The 14290-nt window shown below is 37.0% G+C and overlaps 1 protein-coding gene across 2 annotated transcripts in view; it reads right to left on the bottom strand.

Annotated features, from left to right (window-relative positions):
• Positions 1-3819: 3819 nt before the first annotated feature.
• SRBD1 (S1 RNA binding domain 1) overlaps positions 3820-14290 on the bottom strand; it is a 123443-nt gene continuing 112972 nt past the window's right edge. For both annotated transcript variants that reach the window (XM_054630032.2, XM_077175833.1), the window contains exons 22-23: positions 7095-7279; positions 3820-4796 (exon numbers count right to left, since the gene is read on the bottom strand). In XM_054630032.2, coding sequence (XP_054486007.2) covers positions 4507-4796; positions 7095-7279 — 475 coding nt within the window. In that variant the 3' untranslated portion in view covers positions 3820-4506. The remainder of the gene's footprint in view (positions 4797-7094; positions 7280-14290) is intronic.

The raw sequence follows: 14290 nt of genomic DNA, 5'->3' as shown, positions 1-14290 counted from the left end.
TTTGTTGTTTCTTCTGGAGAAAAAGAGAGGGAGACAAACCAAAAATTTCTCATAATAACAATTGGGCTGCTGTGTTGAACATGCCTTAGTGTTTTTCAATTCTAGAAGTCAAATAAGGTAAAAGCTCTATTTAGTGAAACAAGGGGCAAGGTGATCAATTTCAAACATGTGTCAGCTCCTAGTCAGGGACAGAAAGTATGAAAGATGATATTTCAGTGCTTTACCCCGAACTTTTGTTCAGATTTAAAATGCTCAGTGGGATGACTCACCTTGATCTGGACGTGGCCATCAGGTCTCTCTCACTTTCAAACATGGAGAATCTCTTAGGATTCTTGATGCAGCTAGAACATGCTCACAGGAGACCTAACAGTTATAGAAACAGCATGAAGCCCAACAGACTTGAATAAAAGCAGCAGTCCCCATTGTGGAAGCTAACACAGAAGCAATACTCTTGCACAGGTCCCTCCCAGATTGAAGAATTTTGTTATTCCAAGTTACAGAATTTGTTATTTCCCACTTGCAGAAGCTGTAGTAAAGCCTGTGGTGCAATACATACACTTCTGATGATTTGCTGTTCATCTCCAGGGGTCTACAAATTGTCATCACTTGCTGTTATGAGTGACTTATATCTGATAAAATACCCAACCATAATTCTAGATGGTCAGCTCCTAGAAATACCTGTCAATAAGCAGTGATCTCCAACAGCTTCCTGGCAGCAGGTACCTGCAGCCAGCACAGAGTTACAACATCCACCAGAGGGACCGTTTAGAGGCTCAAGTGGAAACAGGCAATTGAAGTTCTCTATAAACTAGTCACTGAGGTTTGCTGTGAGAAACACAGACACATCATTTGCTTGTGAAGCTTTATAGAGTATGGATTCAAAGGGATTTCTCAAAATGAAACACTTCTAAACAGTTACAGTTTCTACATGCCCATGAGGCAGGTGAGGAAACTTTGGGACCAGTAAACAGAGGTGCTCTCAAACCTTTAGGTGGTCTCTAACAGGAAGGAATATGGAATTACTGACTGGCCCAACCTTTACATAGCCCTGGAGACACATGAACTCCCTCTCAGCTCTTTCTGAAACCTTGAAAAAAAGGGAGACAGAGAGTAACATGGACTGGCATTACCAGCTTGTTCCTTCCACTGTCTCACAGGATTGATAGTCTTGAAGCTGGATGTCCTTAAGCAGAGCTAAGTAGGTACATGAATGACCCTCAGGAAGTCTAGAAAAAAAAGGTGCTATTCAAGAACTCACTCAGCACTCACTTCACAGTGGGTAAGGCTCCTTATAGAAAGCTCTGAAATTAGACAAATATGATTCATGTTTGGTTTCTAGCTTCCAGGCATAGAGTTTCCAAGTGTATTTGTTGTTAAATAAATACAGACACCAAGTTCAAGACACACTACCACAAAGCTGTTAGATTATTTGTTCTCCTGAATTATGCATTACTTTCCCGTGGTATGCAGTTTTTCTAACACAAGTACCCCACAAAGCCCAAATTCCAGCATGTCTATATGCCATATGGACCAGCTTCTCCAAACGTCTGCTCCTCATGGAAATTCTATTTGTTTTCCTATTGATTTTATTATGTTTAACAGCATACTAAATCATTCCTGAGGTTGACAAGTTTCTGGAAAATTGATATATGCTGTCTAAAACTGCCTGAGGCAAGAATAAAACCAAAACAAATGGCTTCTTTAAAACTCTTGTTTTGCATTACTACAGCCAGGCATACAAGTGCCATCTTGCTTAGTAGAAAAATTCTTCTCCTTTGTGTAATATCTGAAGCACAGGAAATCTTTAGAAGCTCTTCTTATGTGTCTGCATATCAGGGGAAGGTGATTGCAAAATACCAGACTATGTGAGTGAGGGTGGGACTAAAAAGGCAGACTGTCATCCAAGATCAATGAGCTGGATTTTCTCTCTGGGGAGAGGTGGAACTACACTACAAGGTGTGTAGATGCCTTGGAATCTACAGCTTAAGGCAAAAGCAGAAATTTTAGTGAGACTTAAAGACTTGTATTTAATTCTTGAGAGAAACTGTACTTTAAAGCAATTAACTAAGACCAGGAGGAAGCAGGCGTTTGTTGAAAATTTTGAAGGCTGCACCAGTAAGCAGTATTGAACTTGTCCAAAGATTGGACAACATTTCAAATGGGAAAAAGCATCCATTCAGGAAAAAAAAAAATCATGTCTTGGTTCAGAAACTAAAGGCGAAGATGAATTACAGAAAAAAGTTTTGATGCTTTGATGTCAAAAATCTGAACATCACAAGAATTCAAGATGAAAACTGAGAATTACATTAAGAAGAAATAATTTTTTAATCTCCAAAGATCTGACAAAACCTGAGAAGTTCACATTGTGCATATTCATCCTTGTCAGACTCTCACTGGGCTGTTTTAGCTGCTGTGTTCTGGCAAAGAAAAAAAGAAATTGCAAAGGAAAAATACTTTTGTGGGAGGTAGTTAAGGCACAGCACTAGTTGACAAATAATGGGATTATATTTGCAAAGCTGCAGACATGTAAGACATATTACATGAAGTCATAAACTTCCCATTTTGGTGTGGTAGCATTTGAAGAGATAGACATGATGCTCCCCTACAGTCCCTGTGATGACACAGGATAAGCTGCTGAGTTACTCTATGGAGAAAGCAAACTGTTTATAAGTACGTACAATGAATTGTGGGTCAGTCTTCTGAATAGGTAAAATGCCTCCTGTGAATTAACAGGAGAGAAACAGTCTCAAGATGTCTTGCATTTAGAGAATTTCATGACAATCCAAGAGACATACACAAAAATGCAAAAGATGCTACGGTCTTCACAATATTATGGATTAAGAAAATTAATTTCAGTAACAAATAAAATACCAGAGAAAGAGAAAACACTCTTTATATTATTCACTAAATTGAGCTTCAGGATATCAAGTTTATCTTCTCCTTAGAGAAGGCCAAGAAAATCTAGTTAATTTGCTAAGTGCTTAGATCATTCTACTGATGGACATACTGCTGTAAGTGAATGTATCACCTGCAGGAAAAAAAATAATTTCAACTTCTTTGTTTTCCATCTCTGTTTTCCAAGACAGTAACATGGTATTACAGTTTCTAATTTCATAACAACAAAATCTACCTTGCAGAATTATTACAGGAAAATTTCAAAAGGCCCGCAAAACATATTTCCAAGCTGTGCTGACTTTAACATAAGAGAAAATGGTTGTCTTTTCTTCAGTGGACAAATCCATTGAACCTAGTAAGATCTTTTTTTCATCTGTTAAATGATTATTTAATCTCCAAAATACACTGTCTACAGCTGGCTCATCATTTTGAAAACTAAAGCACAGAGCTGGGAGCTCAAACCATGCCAATCTTTTCCTAACTCATGCATAGACCCTGTGCCAGCAGCTACTTGGACATTTGTAGTTAGAAACCTTATCATTGAAGATCTTTGACACTTGCTATAGTGTATTTGGGCTCATCTGTTGCAGACCAGAGCTTCTGCCAACTTACAGGCAAACAGGATGACTGCAAAGGAATAAATGTCCAACACACCAAAACTCCCTGTAATATACACTTGTAAACTCCCTCTACATACATATGTGTGTGTATATCTATCTATCTATCTATCTGCTGTTGTCTTCCATTTGAAACACCACCAAAATACCACAAAACCAAGAAGTCTCTAATTAGAAGAAGCAAACCTCCTGTGCTAGGCACTCCTAGCAGGAAACAGTGAGCAATCAAAGTCTTGGTGATCAAGCACATGTTGGAATGAAAGACAACTAGGACTGTTAAACTACTTGTAGAACCAGTACACCGAGAAAAGATGGACAGAAATGTTTTTATTTTGCAGAAGTAGAGAACAACACAAATGTCTTTTGACACCTTTGAGTAAAGTTCCTTAAACTGCAAGGTACATCCAAATGTGTTAATCCATGATAACTGAACAAACAAAAATAATGCAGGTAAACAGACGTCAAATAAATTAAAGATAACTATTTCTAAACCATCAATAGTTTTAGTAGATGCTTTTTCCTCAGTCTACTTTTGATGCAACATCATTACCACTTAACTTCAAAAGATCATTTTTTCCTGCCACTAGGAGCCCTCCTTTAGACTGTCAACCAGAAAACAAGCAAACTGAATGACTGTTTTTTGGGAGGGGAGCTACAGATGTATCTGTTCGTGCAGTACTAACTGAAGATTAAGACAGCAAATCTTGCACAGACAACAGATAAGAGATCTGTCTGACAGCCCACTGGAGCTTCATTTGCTCTGCAGACAAAATAACAAGGTTGCTTGGAGGTAATCCAAAAAACTGTTCCAACAATTATTAACAGAAAGGATACAAGAAATGTGGTAAAACTGTTAAACTAAAATTAAAAAAAAAAAAAAGCAAGGCGCTGAAGGTTTCAAAATGTGTTCAACATTCATTAAATGCCCGACTCTCCATAACCTTGCTGACATTACTTATCCTTTAAAGTCAAGGCTCAGTTACTGAAACCCCTCTCATAAAACACGAATAAGATCCAATGTTATCCTCAGGCGAGGAATATCAACATTAAGCACTTTAACTTCCACTCTTTCTCCAGGACCTAGGCCCAGGCTTCTTCTCTTCTTCACTTTAGAGAGTTTTGCTTCTGTTATGTTTCGCACTGGAATCAAACCTGCTTTTCCCACACCAATATCAACAAAAACTCCAAATGGCGTTGCATTTTCAACTTTTCCAGTCAAAACAGCACCAACACTTAAGTCTTCAAAGCAGACTATGCTTCTCTTGAAGTCAGGTTTATCAAAATCTGTTACAGGAAACAAGAAACACGAATAAGACTCTGGAGAAAAAGGGTTTCTAAGAGTTGTTTCCAGATGATTTCTAATTAATAAGTCATCCCAAGGTAGATCTTAGGTCCCAAATACTGCTTTCTGTACATTTTAAAATAAAGACCCATCTGTGATAACTTGTTTCTTTTATTTTGTGAATCACTTGAAAAGACTTAGATTATTGAGTAAGTATACTGAATTTTGTGTAATTTGTGTAAACTATCATAAGGGGATCAGAAGCATGTTGTATAGTAAGCAGTGACTGAAAGATTCTTTGAATTTTCTCAGATCTAGGGAGAAAACACTTGAGGTGACTTGAGCTACATCAACTATACATGAAATTCTATTCCTATAGAAATTGCTACAAATTCACAGGAAGATGAATATTCAGATTCATCACATACTAAAAGAAAAGTCAGCAAGGCATTGTTCTTAGGCTTGCTGCTCATCTGTACTATGACATCACATGAGCTTCATCACAGTGCTGCCTTGCACCAACAACTTGAAAAATCACACAGGCATGATCAGAAGCAGGGATTATATGGGGATATTAATGTTCAAGTTCTGTATTTAAGAGCACAGATAGATTTTTTAAACTCTTTTATTTCCCTACCATTTTCTGCTTCTGTAGAAAATCCTTCTGAGTCATCTCAATAGCTCCTCTTTCAATCTTTTCCTACCATAGTTTGACCTTTTCAAGATATAGTAAGGATTGAGATTTTCCACAAGGAACATCAGCAAAACAGAATTGCAATAATTTTTCTCTGCTTGCTTTTGAGAAATAAAATTCAGCCTGAACAAGTTTACAGCTAAAATGCAATGGAATTTAATCAGTCTCTGGATCTGCATTGGCTTTGCATGGCAATTTTTCAGTAGGGGTGTGTGTGTGTGTGGGCTACTGTGAGTGGTGGCTTTGCCTGTATCCAATAGATCCACTCCTGTCCAAGGTCAAGCCCATTAATAATTGTGGTAAGTGCCTCTGGGATAAAATACTGTAAAAATAAAAAAAAATTCCCCGTGCAACAGCAATTGCAGCCCAGGAGGGAGAAGTGAGCATATGTGACAGAAACAGCTCTGCAGACAAGGGAAGGAGGAGGAAGAGCTCCAGATGCCAGACCTGAGATTCCCCTACAGCTCATGGAGGGCCCTACACCAGAACAGATGGGTGCCTGAAAGAAGGCTGTGATCCTGTGGGAAGCCCACACTAGAGCAGGTTTTCTGTCAGGAATTGTGACCTCATTAGGGAACAATGAAAGCCTGTTTCTAAAGGACTTCATTCCATGGAAGGGACCTATGCCAGAGCAGTTCATGAAGAACTGCAAGGGACTCATGGGAAGAACTCATGATGGAGAAATCCATACAGCTATATAAGTCTACTAGGCTGTTCTCCAACCACAGTCTGTCTAAAGTAATATTGAATGTTCTAGATCAGCATAATATGAATATTTCCATTGAAGATTCTCTTTTCTGCTTTTATGTCTTCCTACGTTATTAGTCTATCCTACTGTAATTTAGATGTGAGATCACCAGAAGAAATTGAGACATAGAAAATACATATTTTCAAGATCACTAGTGAGGAATATTTAAAAAATAAGCATGGAAACCATTCATGAACTAAAAAAGGGGGACAGAAATGTTAGCTTGGCTGGTTTTTAAGCATGGGTTTATTATTTGTTATTACAAACCTTCATCTTTGCTGTCTACCTTTATCTCCCGCTGTTGTAAGAGAATCCAGCTGTAATTTTCATTACACAACAGCGTCCCCAGATGTTTAACTTCATCTTTCTTTTCCTCTACCTCAAACTGTTCAGTACCACTGCAGGTTTTAACCAGGGTAGGTCATGAGCCACGTGCTTCATTTACACTGGTCCCCCAGAAACCAGGGCAATAAAAGTGCGGAACTACACACTACTGCTCCACAGAACTTTATTGCTACTGTTTCACCTTGGTCTCAGCATTCCCCTTTGTGATGGAGAGCCAACACAGATTCAATCAGTAGAAAGTCAACATGTTGAAATTATTTCATTTGTTAACAGCCATACAACTCCCCTTCCTATGGCTGAAAATGCCATGATTTAAGACAGGATTCACACTTACCTACAAAACTGAAAAGAAACATCTGACTATGATATAGCCTTTACCTTGACTGAGAAACAAAATGGAGTTACATGTCCGTGAAAATCTGCTACTGATTTTAGAAGAAGAAAATGTTCTGTTTTAAAACTGTTATGTAGAACAAACAAACTGAGATTACAACCTTCCAAACCAAGGTTTACCTGTTCGGATGTCATAGCCTTCAGGCTGAGTGAGTCCATCAATGATCAGCTGCAGTGTGTGCACAGTGGTATTGAGCCTTTTGGCTGTGCCTTCCAGTCCTTCCTTTTGAATTACTACATTTACTTTTTGCTGCATATCTGATTTTCCTATGTCAGCTGCATTTCCTCCAATGAGAGATAAAAACCTAGGAAGTTCAAACAAAGACAGAAACATTTGTAACATCCTTTAGTGAGAACTGAACCTTTGCTCTATTATTTTTTCATTGATGCATGAACAAAACTTCTGATAAACTATATGAACAGTTTCTCAAGTGCATGTCCTCTCAACTCATCACTGATCTGACACATAAGTGGAAATTTAGAGTCTATCTGTATATATGTATCTTCTGGAACAGATTGCAAAACAAGATGCAAAATAATAAAATGCAATTAAAATCTCTTCTCAGACCTATTACTTCATCTCACAATAAAAACCTATTACCAAAAGATGTCTTTTACCCTGAAAGTTCCTAGAAATCAGTAAGAGTTCTAGAACAATGTTGTTGTAATTGTCACTTGTGTTCAAATTAGAATGAATGGCAATTTAGTAAAGCAACACTGAATACTCAAAATATTAATTTAAGAATCTTTAAACCCAACTTAAAAAAAAACTTTACATGAAACACTTATCTTGTCTGTGAACTTCATGATTAAGAACAATTAATTTTTCCTGACATGTGATCTCAGCCACGACCTGCATCTCATCATGAATGAGCCTCATCTACTCTGCTTTATCAGGGCCCTTATCATTGGCAGGAAGAACAATATTCTTTTGCATGTTCACCACCACAGCAGGCAGGTAGAATTATTGGTCCTGTCCTCCAGAGTCTGATGAAACATTCCTTCCAAATTCCTGAAAGAGATTCTTTTTTCCTGCTTCGCAACAAGTGCAAACTACAAGTCTCAAAAGAAGAGCTGACCAGCAGGTTCATGCCCTGAACTTGTTGGAAGACATTCCAGCTCTATAGGAAATCAAAAGCCCCTGGTACTCAACCTCCTTTCCCCTGCCAAAATACATGCAGGGGAGGCATTTTTATCAAAAATCTGAGGCTAGTATTTCTTTTGTCAGGAGACCCGGAGTATTTTTTGTTTTATTGTTTTTCCTCTTTTTAACCCATGGAACCAACTGAGATTATTTCAGGTGGTGAGCAATAGGAAGTTATATGGATTGAAACAAAAAACTGCATTTATTTTTGACAAAATATAAATGGAAGAGACATAATGAAAGGCATATCTGACTTTCAGTTAATCACAAAATTCACCTTTGAGCATAAAGGCAAAACTTCACTTAAAAATGTCCATTAATTTTGCTAAAGGAGGACATCTGTTACAACTTCCACTTTACTGAATTCAAGTACAAGCATAGTGACTTAAGTGTACAGGTAGCTCAAACAAAGAGATTTGGACTTGGTAGTGATAAATATAATGTTCACTAATTCTTTTAGTGCATACACATCTTTCATGTAGCAAAGTATGATAAAAATTAGTAACAACACCGTGGATGTTGGTGTTCTCCATATTTACAGACTTTTGCTTTGACTGCATATCAACTTTTGACATCACTTTTTAAAGTAGTTTAAGGTGGTTTGGAAGCAAAGTATACAGCAAAACAGATGCAAAATGTTCTCTAATATCAAGTGCAATTTTTTTTCCTGTAAACTAACAAATCTTACCACTACTATTCGAATATTTTGTCTAATAACAGATATGAAAAATATCAGATGTTCTGTGAAACGAAACCACCCTCTTTTGCAAAGGAGCCCCAAAAGTGGTTGCCATGATAATGCTGAAAATAGGCCCAGGTGAAGTGTTCCTCCCCAGACTGCTGGGGGCTGCTGGCTGCTAACACTGGACAATGCCCCACCAGAGCACTAGTGACAGGCGGCAGCTGTCCCAGCTTTGACTGACGTGCCAGATGTAACATGACAAACCCGACCAGACTCATGACTCAACTTTCTAAATAATGTATGCTTTACCACCCACCCCTATAAACAAGTTTGCTGACATTCACGTACTTGGCTTTATTTCACTTCAAATGGAAACTCAGCTTGAGTATGTCTAAGTAGCATTTTCTCACCATTAGGATTTCACAAAATGACATTGACTTCGTAAATTGATCACGGGGTGGGTTTCACCACTCAGAAGTGCAACCACACAAAACAGCCACCAGTGCATATTAAAAAAAGCCCTGTTACATACAAAGATGTCACATGTGTGAATAATGCAATCAGAATGAACAGTGTTATATGCACATGGCTGGAAAGAAAACCAAACAGGGCACAATCCAAGTGCCTGAGCCCTCAAGCACAATTCACTAAAAGTGTTTTGCCCTCTGCTCCTTCCTCACCTCCCTCTGGACATCCCAAAGCATTTATCTGAAATGAAAAAGGATTCCTTGTCTAGGCAAGGGTGGTAGGTTTGGGTCCTATGTTATCAATTACAATTGCGTAAATAACTTATTATTGTGGTTACTGCTCGCAGGAAAATTTTGGCTCCACCTGAACATGATGCTTATACATGTGCCCAAGTCTAAGTACATGAGAAGTCCCACCAACTTCTACAGAATTTTAATGCTCTAAAAATCAGGAATTTTGTTAAGAATATTTCAGAATTATGGTTATATATCACAGGCAAAACAGAGCACCGTAACAAAGCCCAGCATGCACATGTGCAGAGAAGAAATACTCTCGATAAGAAACAGTACTATTTGTATTTTGGAAATTCTCACCATTTTAGAATAGGCTTTGGTAAAATCCATGTATTAAAGTATTTCCAAATTAAAATAACTTCTTAGTGATTGCAGATGCAGTTAGTTTTAGAAATACTGTTCAATCTTATTACATATTCAATGTACCATTTTTATTCAAATGAATATAGCCTGAGGGAGCTTGGACTAAAAAAAAAAAACAAACAACAATAAAAAAAAAAGAGCACAACTCTGACTGACAGTGGTACATTATATTGATAATTTCTATTTTAAAATGTCATCGCTAAGAAAAAATTTAATTTTCTCCTTATTAAAAACGCAACACAACAACTTCCTCCACAAGGTATTTCTAAATCAGGAAAAAAAAATGCAGTTGGTTGTAACACTCAGATATAACTATGAGGGGGAAGAAGAGGTTTCCCTTAATTTAAATATTTTGATCTTAATGTTAAACAATCTCACTACAATCCTTGAAATATCTCACTCACACAATTTGTAAACAACAGCTCCAGCTGCAGAACATAAGAACATGAATGATCTGTGCAGAAATGAAAGTCCTTAAAGTATTTGCCTGGCTACATATGTGACATAAATAATACATAGCAGTAGCTCAAGTGCTATGTTTGTCTACTAGAAAGACAAAACCTAAAGACAAGTTAACAGAAATGGGGAAGATGAGATTTTTTTTCTGAAGTGAGTTCATTCTTCTAAGACATATTATCCTTGCTTCTTCAAATGCTGAGTATGTGAATGAATGGTGAACTTCCTGCTCAAGGTACATCAACTCAGATCAAGAGTTGCCAGAGTCTTAGGAAGAACAGGGTGAAATTTAAATAGTTTAGAATTTTGAGTTTTATGGTTTTGAGATTTAGAGAATACTCAGAAACCTTTGCAATCACCTTTATTTTAAAAGTAATCTCTTCGCAGTCTTACAGGACCTGCAGAGAATGGTCATGGATAAATGACTGATGTTTTTATTTAATACATAATTTCATCCATCTTATTCAGATAAAGAAAGAAAGAAAAGTAGCATAAATGTAACAAATAAGCACATCATGTTCACTTAACATACACATCTGCACAAAATTATAGCACAACCTTTGCAATGCTTAAAAGATAATGTAAATTTCACTGGAAAGCAAAAAATAGTCAGAAAAGAGTAAAAATTTTACCAAGGGAAGCTTACAGTAAATTTTTAAGAAGTTACTCTAACCATCCCCTGAAAAGCTTCTTATAACATGCAGGAGTTCTAAAGCTTTGCAAGGGCTTTAGTCACAGTCATTTCTGTTTTATGTAATCATTTCCAGCAACACGACTTAAGAGCTGGGAGTACTGGATTCATTACATTAAAGCAACATGATACGCCATTACATCTTGTCACAGTACACACATGAATTAATGGCAAAGCAGCATAATCGCTCTGAAAACAAAACAACTCTGCATTAGCATGCACTTTGTTAGGTAAAACGTACATTTATGACAGTAACAAACTTAACTTATGCAGACATTTATGTTTTAGTAATGTTTGGAAGTGCAAAAGCAGTATTTGTCTAACGCAGATGTTGACTGCTCTTGTTCCCACCAGTGATACGGATCCTCAATTTTTGATTACTGATGAAGACTAGGTATCAAACAGTATTACTGCATTATTTTCTGTAATTCATTGCTGGACACAGAGAGCTAAAGATTCAAATATATCTAAAACTACTTATGTGGTTCAGCTAGACAAAGCTGTTGAACCAGTATGTTTTTCTTCAAATGCATAAATTATTAATAATGTAGATTATTTGACAGCATGCAGAAAGCACTCAGTCTATGACATTTTCAACTTACAAATTTTAAGAAACAAAGAGTTTCTAAATGAGAAAATAAATTCAGACACAGTTCCACTGCAGCATAGCCACTTTACCCCCATACCATTAGTCACGCTGCTGTTGGCTGCTCTCATGACTACTGATATATCACGTAACTGGAGTGCAACCCGAGATACAAAATAGTGAAACATGATTAGTTATCCACAAAGAACTAGTATACTACACTTAAAGGAGAAAATTCCATTAAAAAGGTCTTGTGAGGGTTTTGCCCAATATTTTTTTCTAAATGCAACTAGTGGGAAGTTATGTAAGTCCCAAAAATTCCAACAAATTAAAAATACATTTGATTTATGGGTCTAGTATTTACAGTGTAAATGGAGCATATTTCTCCATTATTTCCAAGTTCTTCTAATCATTCTTGTTAACTGTATTTTATAACACATTAAAGTTTTAAAATGTCTTTATTGGATGGCAATTGGCAGTGAAAGCTTTTTCTGGTCTTCTGTTTACTGACAAGATAGCTTACAAAAATATGGCCTCTAAAAACCCAGCTAAGTTAGTAGTAAAACCTGTGAATGAATCGGCCTTTTAAAGTGATTAATATGAACAGTTATTTATAGTACTTAATGGCCACGATTCTGTGAGTGTTCTCTGTAATTAGGGCTGTACATTGGCTATTGGAAATAGTCATAAAGTTTCATTAATTGACTGAGTTTAACTCTTTAAAGTTTCTTCTAAAAAGCCCCCAAATGTAATACTTCTTAAAGTATTAGTCTGCACATTAAATAAATACCCACACATGTGTGTGTACATGTCAGTACAGTCTCATTCAAGTGGACAAAAGATATTTCTGATGTCTTTGTAAAGAAAGGCCTCCTACCACAGTAACAATTCCTATCCTCTGTAAAAATAGTCACATGTAGACTGCATTATTAAATAGAACACAATAACTAGTTTTCAATGCTCAAATACCATACTAAGTAATAATTCCCTCCCTGATTTCTACTCCCCTTAAGCATTGCCTCAGTTGTTCCAGGACAACTAGGGGATCTGGACAGAGGCAAGCCAGCCTGCCAGCGAGCTGGAAATGCTATCAAAGGACAAAATTCCAGTTGCATAAAGGGCAGAAGAGGAAAATCTCTTTCTTTTGGTGGCGCCATCGACAGTTTTTCTTCTGCATTTTCTTATGTGCCAGTACTTGCCTCCAAAGCCAGCAAATGCAGCTTACCAGCAAAGCAAATGAGATACTTTGGGTCAGCTGTTACATCCACCCATGCAGAGTACAAGAAACACCAGCGATATTTGAAATATGACTGATTGGCCTGCAATGGAATATAAACTGTTATTGACACAAACACCTTGCTGAAATCAGCACCAAACTGAAGTGTTTTGTTTCAGTGAAGAAAAAGCCCATGAATGAGTGCTTGCTGAATTCCCTTGGGACTTTGAATTCCTGCTGAAGATATCAAGCACCATTATCAATACACAGAGAATGGCAAGATGTGAATCTTCACTCCAAGTGATGCTGCCTAGCATGTCAAAAACTTATCTTAAGGGACAACCAACCACAGTAAGCAGGACTGGCCTCTACCAGGCAAGATCCAAAACCTGGGGAATTAGCCAAGGAAGATCCTTACCTCTGCTATTCAAAGCCACAGCTTTAGATCTTTTATATTGGCAAAAATTTTTATTTCTAGGTCAGGCTAAAATACAACCTGTCAGCCAGATGCTGCAATCTGTGAGCAGCAAATACACATTCTGAGTGCCAACCTTTTGCAAAAAGCATTTTAATGAGATTTAAATAAAAAAGTCAGCAAATGTTAAAATTCAGTCACATGAAACCAACTGCACCCAGCAGACTGATAGAACAAAGAAAAAACACTGCATTTTCTTTCCAACATTTTGGTTTATAAGCATAACCTGGCTGTTTTGGTCTATAAGCATAACTTCTGGGGACTTCCTAAATATTTCCTTGGTTTTCCTACCAATCCTTTAACAACACATACCAAGAAATTGGATATGCTCTACATATTGTATTAATTGTATGTAGAAGATTCTGCCACTATTAACTGGTTTTCACATACAGACTTTTCAAAAACATAAAACATGGCTCTGCTTTGCAGGAAAATGGGCTGTCTATAAAGTTTTCAGGTTTTTATTTAGCTTTTTGGAAATTCCAAATCATAATATTTAGAGGTGTTTGTAAGCTTGATCACTGCACACAACAAAGCCAAGCTTTGTCAGTGTGGAAACCATGAAGAAAAATGCTTTGGGGTCTTCTGCAGAGCGTGTTAAATCACTAGTAGGATATTTTCCAATTATTTTACAGAAATTGTACAGATTTTAAGTTAAGATGCTTAAATGTCATAAATCAATCATACCAGCACCATTTGTGCCACTGTAGTAAAGATTACATCAGTGTTTCCATTATAAAAACCCTATTTTTCTAAATCAGCCCTAAAAATTGGCTCCAGCCTGAAGTTTGGCAACCGAAGTCACCACTTGGGACTAATTCTTTTAACCATATTTTTCTTTAATGGATTGGCTTTTCAAGCTACAAAATAGTCCTGAAAAAGAAAATTAGTGGTTTCAAATTTTGGTAAATTTCTATCCCTCAAAAACACTGTTTTAAAACC

This window comes from Agelaius phoeniceus, chromosome 3 (genome assembly GCF_051311805.1).
Source record: "Agelaius phoeniceus isolate bAgePho1 chromosome 3, bAgePho1.hap1, whole genome shotgun sequence".
NCBI classification, from domain to species: domain Eukaryota; kingdom Metazoa; phylum Chordata; class Aves; order Passeriformes; family Icteridae; genus Agelaius; species Agelaius phoeniceus.
The sequence above is the reverse complement of the archived record's forward strand: the minus strand, read 5'-3'. Positions and strand labels throughout refer to the sequence as shown.